Source organism: Neltuma alba, unplaced genomic scaffold, assembly GCF_004799145.2.
Source record: "Neltuma alba isolate B1F8T4 unplaced genomic scaffold, ASM479914v2 tig00010558_pilon, whole genome shotgun sequence".
In the NCBI taxonomy this organism is placed as follows: Eukaryota; Viridiplantae; Streptophyta; class Magnoliopsida; order Fabales; family Fabaceae; genus Neltuma; species Neltuma alba.
In genome coordinates this window covers 256,858-270,178 of record NW_021635425.1, presented here as the reverse complement: position 1 = coordinate 270,178, position 13,321 = coordinate 256,858, and the positions used below count along the sequence as shown (strand labels likewise).

Here is a 13,321-nt window from a genome sequence, read left to right as displayed (position 1 = left end):
AAAAAATAATAATTGTGTGACTTAAATGTGATAGTTGCATGGTCCTGCATATTGGAAGTCAATTATGAATAATGTGTTGTACCAAACTCGCAATAAATCACTCTATACAAATTTAATCCACATGCAAGAATACGAAACTGCTTGGAACGTGCTTCTTCTAAAAGTTCACCGAATTGTTCCTAGGCATATAATATACAGATTCTACACAATGTATTATTTACTACTCCTCCGATACTTAATATAAGACCTAATTATTGAGTTAATTTTGGTCCTAAATATAGACATATTTTTCATATTTATCAATTTTTTGTAAATTACCCCTATAGATTTCCCTTAACCATGATCAAGTAGAAGAAGGAGAAAAGATATTAAAGAAAATGATTATGGTGTTTTAGGAAAAAAATATTATATTTTTTTATAATTAACTAACTTACCTAATTTTCTTAATCTAAACAAGTTAAATAGGTCTGATATTAAGGACCGAAGAAGTACACGCATAGTTAAATAATAAATACTATAAATTTTATTTTTATATAAATATGATTAATGATTTTTTAATGAAAAATATCATTATTGATTGAGTATCCTCGCCCTTGGTTAATTTTGTAAGAGTTTGAGTGCATTCTTGAATGAGTTACAGGCACTTTAAAACCAAAAAAAAAAAAATTACACATGACAATGACGGATTTGGATTATGTCCTTATCATTTTGTCCCCTTTTCTTCTCCTCATATTATCTCCACATTTGGATAAAAAATTGAACAAATGAAATTTAATATCTTATAAAATTATATCACTATTATAATATTATAGAAAACATTATCACATCAAAGCGTATTTGTCAATAACATCTGGAGTCTAAGGTTGGAATGATTTCTTTTCAGCCATCTTTGTTACGCAACCTTTTATATTTTATGTTATTATAAATAATAAAACATAGCTGCATTTAGATTCAGATTCAGATTTAGAATAATTAATAACACCCAAACATGTGATGTACTGAAAAAAACACAAGCACATCGCATAAATTTAAAAGCACAGGGAAAAAAAACATATTATAACACATACTTGCTCATATGAAGCACAAATCTGATGAATTAACATTAATTGTTAATTAATAAATAAAATACATAAACTTCCCTTTTCATTTTAGCTGGCTTTGCCGTCCAAGTTGTTCTTATTAAGATCATTAAATTATATGTAGGCATGCTATAATTAAACTTGATTGTTACGAATTGAAGATTTATTTCACATTTAAATAAATATTGTTTGATTTCAAACTGAATGATATGGAATAAATAAACAAACAAACAAATAAATATTCAATTTGAAAGGTACTTGATCCAAACCTATAGCGGCACAAGTGTCTGTTGTTGAACTAAAGCATCCAATAAATTAAACGCCAAGACTTGGATTTCAAATGACATCCAATATATCTATACCTTTACAAGGATGGATCTGTAAATTTGCCCAATATTTAAAATAGATCGTACTATTTTATAAATAATATAATTTTAAGCAGTTCTTATACTTTATCTTGGCAGCATAGGGAATAATCTCATTCAAAACAATCATAATAATATATGTTTAAGCTTCTTATACATAAATTCCTATTCCTTGTATGTTTATTTTTCTTCCCTTCCATGCTTATTTGGTATATAAGCATAACTTGAAGCTTAGAAACCTGGATTAAAATTTTAAAACATAAAACTAGTTTAACCACTTCTTTATCAATTTCCTGTCATATTTGGACTAAATACCAAATGCGTTTTCTATATTAGTGCTTATTTGAGACAGTGTTAGGAAACCAAGAAATCAATTGGGGCAAAAAAAACAAAGTAGTTGGATAGAAAATGATACTTGATATAGATTTGGATCAACTGAATTTTTCACCCAAAAGTCACTTAAAAATTGAATCAACTTTTTCTGAATTTCTAGCTTTTGGATTTTTTTTTTCATATCATCCAAACAAATTTTTATTAAACTGATTTTTTTATAAAACCCTATTCAAACATAAATTATATTACATTAATTAACTTTTATCCCAACTTCAATTTGTAAAAATCGGCAGGGATAAAGATCGATTTTACCCACATTAATTCAAATAGACCATTGACACTAAATCATAGCACTTTAAAAAGGCACATGGCACTAGTTTCGCTTTGTTAATTATCATTTTTGCCTTTTGATGTATAAAACAACAATTAGAGGAATTTTAAATATCATGGCATCATTATCCTGGTATTGTATATTTGTATACAATATATGAAATACTTTTTGAAAAAAATAAGATAGAAGGCCAAATTAACAAGATATAAACCTCTTTCTGCATCACCAAATGCATTCGATTCTTAATATAAAATTTATTTTAAAAAATTTAGTTATTTGTAATAAATATAAATTAATTTTTCCTAAAGTATCATTTTTAATCATGACCACCTTTAAATGAAACCCCTTCATCCATGTAATCAATGACAATACTTTAAAGAATAAATTATAAATTTGAGAGATAAAATCTCATACTTATGACCAAATTCAATTATCAACTAACTCTTATATTAAGAACCAAAATGCCACGTCTTATGATATAAGCTGCTCAAAATTTATTAATATTTGAACCTCTTTTTTGAAGTTTTGGAATAGCTTATTTAACCATCCATTATGAACAAAATCCACACTCTCATGGGAGACAAGAGTTGGACAAAAATTTAGTGAAATGATGGTCAAAAAGATTAGTCAAATTTTAAGGGCACAATCCTTGCTCCGTGGAAAGCAAAAGCACAAAAGCATGTCAGAAATTTGATCAATTACTACTCAGGACAAAGTGATGATCCCAGTATGACATTAGCTATTTATTTAGGGAAAATAGAAAAAGAAAAGGGGGGAAAAAAACAAAAGAGATATCATTATACGCATATCAATATTCCCCACACTTTATAGATCATAACCCAATCTTATGTTGTTATCCACAGAAAGGAACCAGTATATATATGAATGGGATAATATCCACCCCATAGGTTAAAAGGCCTATGTTATAGTCATTGGAATCTTCATGTGCATACTTCATCATCACCCGAAAAAAATAAGCTGGTGAACCCAACACGCGTTAGTGTCAGCACCAAGCACAATAGATGTCACTGTTGACGTTTGGCGCGAGGCAGGAGTGCAAGAAGAATTTTTTTCCTTGGACCCTGCAATTCAAGCATCCTTCATAAGAACACATCAAATTTTGCCCCCAAAAAAATGCACAAGAGCACATAAAAAACAATGTAACCAAGAATTTACGCAGCATACTTCTGTGCTCCACCAAATTCCCCTTGTAACAGGGGGTACAAGTACACAAGAAGCACGAAACAGCAGCAAAAGACAAGCAAAGTGCCAGGAATAAATTCACCAAAAAGAAGAAAATAACCAGGAATAACACCTTTCACATGGTTCAGATGACACGATTTTACAGAACGTATTAAAGCCACGTGTCCATGGCTGAGAAATAAAACGTTCACAAACTGCTATAGGATGAGGAGTTCCTGAGGCAGAGTGTAAGAAAAGGCATCCTCACAAACTGCTATAGGATTAGGAGTACATCCTGAGGCAGAGTGTAAGAAAAGGCATCCAGCACGTCATACAGTAAAATGGCAATAGCCCAAGAAACAAGTCTTTTTAAAGAATCTATAAATAGCAAAGCATATTATAAAATATGACACCAAAATGATATATGCTGTGGAGACATTTTGCCGTTTAATGGTTTTCATTTGGTCTTATTTAATACACCCAGGGAATGGAGATGCTGCAGAGGAAAACAGTAAAAGATAGGCGGTACATTGAACAGGACAGATAACACAGGAGTTAACATGCAAACATAATACAACATAAACTCATGATGCATTTCTGTTTCTTCAGCAAAATGACAAGGCTTTAGCGCAAGCTTAGAACCACTGTTTCCTTCTGCCAAAACGTGGTTCGGAACCACCGCAACATGATTCCAAAAACACTCTTAATCATCTATAAGGAAAAATATTCAAGCTGAAATTTCAAGCCTCATGGGACATCTAACTGCCACAAGTGAAACAAGGCAATTACCATGGGAATTCCAAGCTCTTTAAGATCATTCTCTCCCATCTGCTTCAATGCAGCCATATCCACCTGCATATACATGAATGGATAACATAAATACCAAATTACAAATCTAACCCAGACAGGAACGAAACTAAAACATCAAACGTATATTATATTTACATTATTTAATTAATCCATAATTTCATAAAAACACTAATATGATGAGACGATAACTTACTAGTCTATGCCAAATACTGAAGGAACTCATTTTTAATTAAGTTAACATAACAATAAGGATTTTCCTGAATGCCAAACATTGCTGAAGCTTATGAATCATTGTATGAGGCACTTTGGACGATAACCAAGACAGGGTGTTACAAAAGAAATTCAAAACTGAAACATATTTTGAAGAAGTCCTTCAAGCAATTGGTGTCATTACTCAAAGAACCATATTTCTCAGTCACATCGTCATTGTAATTTACATAATCAAGGATGATCAAGGATGCATTCTACGAATAACATGTTTAGAAACATTTTTTAAACTTAGAAACAGTAAAGCTCATGACGAACTCAATAGGTTTTTGACGTAAATATTTAATGTCAATCTTGTAAAGGATTAACTACTCAAAGGAGCCCATGATTCAAAAATACTCGTAGGGTTCTATTTATCAATCACTTCCAACATGTTTAACAAAACTTAAAAAAACTTTAAACCCCTCCATTTTAAAATTTAACAACTTTCCAATTTCACCCTTTAAAATATATAAAACTTTCCAACAAAATAACAATTCACATAATAATCAATAAAAGGTAAAATAGTACAATTATGTCAAAAATTTAATAATGTGATTTATAAATAAGACTAGAGGAGTACATTTTTTCTAATCATATTCTAGGGCATAAATAGTCAATGGCATCGATCTATGTAGCCTACCCTACTTAGTGAGATAACGCTTTGTTGTTGTTATTCTAGGGCATAAATAATCGGTGCATCAATACTTTTGAACTTCCATTAAACAAATTATGATTTTAAAATATCTTTCAAAATGTATCAAGATGATCATTGTTTACACAAATATACGAGTTTCATACTTCCTCAGCCTTGAAGAGAATAGCATATTTTCCCAGTCCCAGCGCATTTAACAGACCATCCACAGTTTGGGGTGTTTGCTGTTCGCTTTCCTACATGATTATCCAGGGAAGTCACATGTTAGAACATACTCTGTATCAACTCAATTCAAGGCCAATTTGGTATAGTGGAAAGATTTATTAAAGGAATTCGGAGAAATCCATAGGAGCATTGAAAATTCATCTGCCTCTGCTATAACACTGGGAAATTCACAGATAAGACGATTTAAAAGGTATTAATAAAAAGGGGGGGATCGAACAGAAAGAAAATTTAAAAAAAAAAAATCATGAAATTACATGAACAAAAGAAAACATTATTTCACACAAACCTTTCAGATTCAAATTTTCAAGTAGGATCCTAGTTCTAAGGTAAAAGTTGAAGCAATTTCTTGATAGGCAAGTAGAAAGGAGAACTTGCAAATAACAAATATTGAAAAGACATAATCAATAATTTGCTGAAATTCTCACTCAATCTCATCAGAATATCACATAAGGCACATATCTCTGGCATCAGCTAATGACCAACCAGACAAAACCATTCAACAAATGATTGGTTTATATTGGAAACAACCTCTTTTATGTCAGATTTTCTCTTGTACATCCTCATTCTATCACCAAGACTCATTATCACTGTCCAAAACCTTTTGATTCTCCCAAAATTGCTTAAGCATCCTTCTGAACTTTCTTAGCCGTTTCTTTCCACACGTTAACATTTCCTAGTGACTCCCAAGCCCTTTCCTCTAAAAGATTTCTTCTGAAATCCCATGCTTCTTATCCTTTAACTGCCACCGCCTGATCCTTTGTTTAAAACTTTGACGATGCTTTTGCTTTTCACTCTTAATACGCACATCAAAGACTAGAACCTATATTGTGTTGTCATACCATCCCTAGGAATCATTTTGCAATTTTCACAAAGTCTTCTATCAAGATTCCTTACCAAAAAGATGTTAATCTGCGGCCATAAGGCTCCACTCTTGTAGCGATTAAATACTCCTCCTACTTTTTAAAGCAAGTATTGACAATCTTGATATTGTATGCCAAAGGGAAATCAAGAATAAATTGTCCTTCATCATTAAGCTCCCTAAAACCAAAACTACCATAAGCCTCGCATATTGTCCTGCCTCCTTGCCAATATGTGCATTAAGATCCCCGCCAATGAAAATCTATTCATTGGGTGGCATGCTCTGAACCCAACCCCCCCCCCCAAAAAAAAATAATATCTTCCCAAAAATTTTGCTTAAGGTGCACTTTTGCCTCTAGTAAGGAGCACAAGTCCAACAATTATTCTTAAAAATATGATTTCATCAACAATGATACCCAACACCATTCCTTTTTTCTACTTTCCCCATGTACCAAAGTTTGAAATATGCAATTTTCCTAGATTTTTCTCTGACCCATTTAGTTACCTAGGGGCATAAAATTTTACTACAAATATTTTACTAAGATCTTTAAGATCAACTTCTCATGAATCCTAGCTATTCAAAAAATTGTAAGCCATTGAGTAAACGAAATATTCTTTTTAAACCTAACATGAGTCATAATTGAACATGAGGGTGTCATGCTAAAACTAAAAGAGTTTATTTATAGCCCACGGTTTCATAGATGTGGTTGCTCCTGCACAAAAAAGTCCAAATAATGGATGCCAGACTGATTCTTTATAGAATAAATCCCCGAAGACAACTTACTGTGATCAGCAAAGAACAAGATATCCACAAATTCCATATCAATATACAAAACAGAATCTCCTCTAAAACAGTTCACAACTCAGCAGATCATGAGGTACTAATTGGTTAACTCACCCAAAATAATTCAATACGCGTATTTTAAGGTGGATGTTCAAAATAATTAAAACTGCATACGATCCTACTTAGATTATTTGCTTTTAAAATCAGCATAGTTCTCCTTATACAAACAATTTCTACTCCTAATGCATAAAATAACAGCAGAGGAGAAAACAGAACCAACCAGGACATGAAGCTGACAGCCATTAAAAAAGTTTCTCCACATAGCACTAATCTAAGGGGCTGAATTTTTTTTCTTTCTTTTTTTTTTGGTTGGGGGGGTGGTTGGGGGTCTGATGATCGAAATGTAACTGTCATTTACCATGTATGAAGTCCTCTGTGCTGCTGCTGCAATTCTTGGAGGAGGAAGTTGTCCAAGTTGTGGCGCTATAGGCTTAACTGTTATTGAAGGCACCGTGGACACTGTAGAATGTGACATTAAAGATGCAGGTGCAGCGCTTGGAGGCCTTGAATTCTCGAGAGCATCCCTAGTCACATAAGGAACGGGCCTAGCACTGTCGTATGCCCTGCTCAAAGGCCTTCTTTGGAGGTCTTTAACATTACTTTGAGGGGAAATGCCCCTGGAAGTACCAGGAAATCCATCTGGTGATCTCTGTCTCATATGATTTGATGACCAAGGTGAGTATGAGCTTCTCATATTTTCCATTCGCATTAAATCATCAGAACTTCTAGCTGAAGAGATTCGGCCTAACATGCTTGTTTCCCTATCAGACATTTGTTGTTTTAAACTAGAACTTGCAACTGGATGTTGAACTGCTGTTGACAATTTTTCACGGAGATCCATGAGCCTCTTAGTATTACCATTACCCTCAGTGCGCCTCAGTGCACTTTTCCTCATAAGCTTTAGGCGGAGATCATCTTTGTCAATTCGCCCTTCTGAATAAATTGATGTCAATAAATTAAACATATATAGCGACAACAAAGCAACACAGAGATGCAAACGTAAATCACTGCTAGGGAAGTTTACTACCATCCAGCCTACTTCGCATGCTTATATCTCCTCTCTGTCTGCAGTAAACATGAATAAAGGTATCATTCAAAGTGAATTGTCAATTCATGAAACAAAGAACAACATGCAGCATCGTACGTGAACCATGAAGTTTCTGAACAAACGCAGGACACACTAACGAAATATCAGATATTGATGTCATCAGGCCAAGGGCTACGGGTTCAATACTATCACAACACAATAGGAGATTAAGTGAATAGAAAACACACCGTTTATTGTTGCTGTGATCATCCTCATGCCATAAAGAACTGTCTGCATTATGTCCTATTCTATCTCTCACAGAGCGCTTAATCCCGGCTGTGGGAACAGAAGAAGAGAAAGAAGCACCCGACGCAGACAGATCCCTCTTTACAACCTAGCTCAATCACATAACAAGTCACTAAGGTAAATCCAAGCCGTGAGGTCTTAAACCCAACATTTAAATGCCCAGAATGCAAGAAAAAGTGAAAATTAAACTCTACGATGATTTAGTTTTCCATCAAAAGGGATTTCAAGCATCTTTAGCAAAACTTGTACCTGACCACTACGGCCAAGAGTAATGGTGACTCGACCCCTCGAAGTATCGGACATGTCAGGAATCAAAACCCTAAATTATTATCTTGGCGCGATTTTATGCAACCAAAATCCTCAAACTCAAACACGAGGCATCAATATGCTCGATCCAGAAGCCCACAAAGGCACCCAAATCCCATTGCTAGGAATAGTAACAAACAGACAGAGAAATTGACATGTGCGAAAGCTTCTAAGAACCGCTGAAGAAGTTATGGAAGTGCCCCGAGATTCAAGTAGAGGATTTTCTCTCCGAAAATATGGTAGAGAGAAGACGGAGTGTTCGAAATGAGCTGGATGAACTAGCACGGCGGTGCTCCGCCGTTGCGGTGCTTGAAAATGAAGGGAGAGAGAGGTCGTATCGTATGGTTGAAGCGAGGCCAATGGTCGCTTCTTTGATTAAACAAGGGCCGTTCGATTAACCGTGGTGTGCTCCCTCCCTTCTGGGTTTGAATAGCACCGGGCGGGCTTCGGGCAATGAGTACGGGCTAGCCAGTATCCAAACAGAGCCCATTTAAGCCCATTATAAATGGGCCCTTCTCACAGGTTTTAGGCTAATCCAAAGCCCTTTTTTTTTTTTTTCTTTTTCTGTTGGCATGTTATAACAAGCAAGAACTAGCAAAGGATTTAACTATCATCATAATTAATACCTGACAGTACCTCGAATAGAATTATTTCTAAGAAAAAAAATACATATGTTTTAACAAAAAAAAAAAGTATTCTCATAATTTAAACAGGAAAATACTGAAGAAGTACATATACGTAAAGTTTTCCACTCAGAAGTTCTGCCTCTTGATTAATTTAAGCAAATGTTTTGCGCACAAATGTAATATGATATGTATTAAAAAGCCGAAGAAAATACCTCTAAGAAAGTTCTAAATGATGGATTTTCTAATTTCTAAATAAAATTATTTGGATGAATTTTTGAAATATGTAACGAACGTACATTTATGAACTCTTGAAATAAATCTTAATTTGAAATTACCTAATTAACTCCTCATGTATCTCTAAAATTATATTTATTATGAGACTTATCATATGATTAAATTATAAAGACCCACAGCAACATCAAAACAGAAAAAGAGAAAACCTCAAACATTATTAAAAGATTCTAAATTAGAAACCAAACGTTAACTTGTGAAGCTCGGTTACTACTCCACCAAGACCCATAAACGAACGCAAAATGGTGTCCGGTTCAATTTGCAGAAGTGTTTTGGATTTCTCATCAAGCATAGTCTAAACCACGTAACCCCAAGCATATTTCCTTTTTCCTTTTTATCATAACCCCAAACATATTTTCTAAGAAATTATTGTAAAAGAAAAGGGCAAAAATATTGGTTACTAACTCTGACTGACTGAATCTGCTTGCACCTTGATCCCGTCTTTTACTATATTAATAAGTACTTGATACCATGCGAAATAAATAAAAATAAAAAAAACTATATGTAAATGGGCGGGCACAGACAGTCCATGCCCTTACCCACTACACACCCATATAACACACTAACCCAACCCATTTAAGTCCATCGATTTTGAGCACTTAATGGGTGGACTTAAAGAGGCAAAAAAAAAAAAATGCAAGTAATGGGCTGATCATACTTGTCACTAGCGCTTCAAGTAAGTTATTAGTATTAATCCTATGTAGTATAGGAGCTAACTCTTGGTCAGTCTCTTGTGGAGTCAAAGCTTGGCTTTAAAATAACTTTTAAATTGAGTTATGTGATTAAAAAGAAATAATGAGTAGAAGAAAATGTTGATTTTCAATTAAGGTTAACAAAGAAAATTACAGAGAACACAAAAATAAAAGATAGTGAATAAGAAAAACTTTATTGATAAGATGAGCTTCCCAAAGATTGATGTGTGGCTATCCCGGTCCAAAAGTTAATAAGAATTAATAAAAAGAGAGTACTAAGTCGAAATATAAATCCCAAGTGAACACATAGGTCATAACTATTTAATTAATAGCTATACCTAGAACTAGTATATAAATATCAACTAAATAATTATTTTCAGAACCACTTAGCATGTGAAAATTCAATTCCAATTATAATTTGTTCCTCAAAACAAGAACATTCAAACGATATATTCTTGAAAAATAAGCTAGTACTAAACTTAGTTCATAACTACTCATGCAACCCTAAAAATAACATATTAGAATAACATGAAATAATCATAAGAGGAAAAAGGATTTATAAATAAGCTCACAAATTATAACTGAAAAAGCAATTCACATTATTAATAATCAAAAGAACCACATGTAAGAGTTTCAAAACCTACAACTACGAAATCATAAAACTTATATATGAAATATTAAAAACTCTAATTACAACTCATCCAAATTAAAGCATAAGACTCAAGTCACAACATCTCTCCTCAAGAACAAAGAGACTAGCCACTCATATGGCTAGAGCACATCATATTGATAAAGAAAGAAAACAAAAATATAGAGATGAAATAGAAAGAATTTGACGCCTTAGTGGATGCTTGTGAGGGGTGTAGAGAGTGAGTGAAGAAGAGATGGCCTGCTCCTTGCTCTTGGACCTCTTTTTATAGCCTTGGCTGACCCCCTCTTTGCCTCCTTATAAGATAAAGATTATCACTAGTGCAAAATACCCCTTTTGGCTTCAATTAAAAATATGCTTTCGCTACTACATTGGAGGTGTAGTAGAAGGCAGAGAAGCAAAAGATAGGACTTATGATGTCGGTCATAAAGGAACAGACGCCATAAGTCACAACTTACAGATTCTGTTACGCACTGCAACAGACGCCATAAGTCACAACTTACGACTTATATTGCTCACTGCAACAGACACCATAAGTAGTCATTTTTTGGGGAAAAAAAATAAAACACAAATCCAATGATTGCCAATTACTCATGAACTAATTTGTACAAGCATCTCAGTACATATACACATATCTAATTTCAGAAGGACTAAAAATGCCAAAGCCAACCTAAATTTCAGCAATTGCATAAATTTGTAATAACACAAATATAAAAGCTAGATGCTCTGCCTAATTTGGCTAACATGCTCTTCAAGCTGCAAGTATTGTTGCAGGAATGAGAGAAACCCAAAGACAAATCCTTTACCTGAGAACATTATTTCATCCGAGATGTTACCTTTGACACATAAAGCTAACAAATAATTTAAAAAAATAACCTTGAAATCTGAAACTGATAAAAGATGTAAACGTAGTTGGACTTGTCCAAATAAGGGATCCAATAACAAGCACTAGGACGCACAAATGCCATATTTTCAATTCATTATAAACATGGAACTGTATAATAAATAAAGTTTTGTGTATATGCCACGTAGAGCATAACATGTATAAAGCTTCCTAAATTGTGGAGATACCTTAGTATGGTTAAGGGGGTAGTAAATATGAAGCAACCCATTCTCTCTGCTATATCTTCTTGTCTAACGAAGACATAACATTCTTTGTCTGACTCAATATCTTTACTTTTCCATAGATCATTCTCACTGACTATATCTTAAGAATTACCTTCTTCTATCATAAACCAAAAAACTTTCAAAGCATTCTAGAACTTAAACATAAAAAATAAAAGGCTTTTCTACAACTCAAAAATATGAATGTCTTGAATCTCAACATGGAAAGTAAATTACTTTGTAATGTAATAAGCAACAAGTTTTAAAGATAAAGTATGTTTGGACGTGTACCAGTTGTATTCTATGAATTTCATGTCTGAGCACATTGAAGTTTTTTAACAAAAGTATTACTAAAGTTGTTCACTATTAATCATCCATAATAGGTGGAAGATAATATCATATTGCACATCATGATCAAGCAGAAGGGTGTTAATAATGAGAAAAGACTCCACTCATAAAATACTTTACAAAACAAATATAAAATAGTATAGTCATACCTTCTGAAGACCATTGATTCAAGTTAATAACCATTGCATTCATGCAGAAACTACAGCCCACATTATTCCATATAAGAGAACTAAATAAATGAATGAATAATCTACTGACTCAACAACTTGATCATTTCCATAGCAGCTACAGATGCATTGCCTCACGGCATGGAGAAGTAAACATCAAAGCCAATCCCCTAACCATTCCAATTATATCTAGCAAGAAAGACCCCAAATAGCGGCTAAAATTTAATGAACAAATTTCATGATCAAAAGTTTAAACAACTTAATCTTAGAAGGAATATAAAATAAAAACAATTCCAACAAAAGAAAAAGCCCATGAAAAAGAAAAGAAATGCCAATTAAAGTTAAGGAACTTGGTAAGTTTAAGAGGATTGAAAAAATTCTCAAGAATTTGAGTCAGGAAGAGCTCTAGATAATGCAGAAGAAAATGGCCACAAAAGGTCAGTAGCAACTACTGCACCCTCAGGAAGAGGCAACAAAAATGTTTTCCTTGATATCTCAAAGTAAATAATAAACATATATGTTATATTGGAGTTGTTTCTATGTATTTCTAATTTTCAATGAGAAAAAAATTTGTAGAAACTTGCGAAATTGGTGGGTTTTTGTCAAATATAACCCAAGGTGCCTTCAAGAGTTCTAACACATAAGTCAATCCATTTTTCATTATGCAATCAACCCAAGCAAATTAAATGATGTCTTAGAAACCTAGGGCACAACAAAAACAATGGATCATTCCCTCTATTTTTATAAAGCAAAACTTTCAGTTCATTTTTCAAAATGATTTTTTTTAGCTATGGCCTATTAGTGTTTATTGATAAAATATTACTAGTTAATTAATAATGTTGAATTGAAATTTTGAACTCCATTTCTATGAGGAATC

The 13,321-nt window shown here is 33.3% G+C and overlaps 1 protein-coding gene across 3 annotated transcripts; it reads right to left on the bottom strand.

Annotated features, from left to right (window-relative positions):
- Window positions 1–2,878: 2,878 nt before the first annotated feature.
- LOC114757017 (uncharacterized) lies at window positions 2,879–8,823 on the bottom strand. 3 transcript variants are annotated; one of them, XM_028946009.1, is made up of 8 exons: window positions 8,511–8,823; window positions 8,204–8,349; window positions 7,953–7,993; window positions 7,725–7,861; window positions 7,287–7,577; window positions 5,148–5,237; window positions 4,080–4,142; window positions 2,879–3,190 (listed from the first exon to the last, which is right to left on the bottom strand). In XM_028946009.1, exons 1-8 carry the CDS (start codon window positions 8,562–8,564, stop codon window positions 3,134–3,136), a joined length of 879 nt encoding a protein of 292 aa, XP_028801842.1. In that variant the 5' UTR covers window positions 8,565–8,823; the 3' UTR covers window positions 2,879–3,133. The 3 variants fall into 3 exon arrangements, with proteins under 3 accessions (XP_028801842.1, XP_028801840.1, XP_028801841.1); XM_028946007.1 differs by having other exon boundaries at window positions 7,287–7,861; window positions 8,511–8,821; XM_028946008.1 differs by having other exon boundaries at window positions 7,287–7,861; window positions 7,956–7,993; window positions 8,511–8,821.
- Between the last annotated feature and the right edge of the window lie 4,498 nt (window positions 8,824–13,321).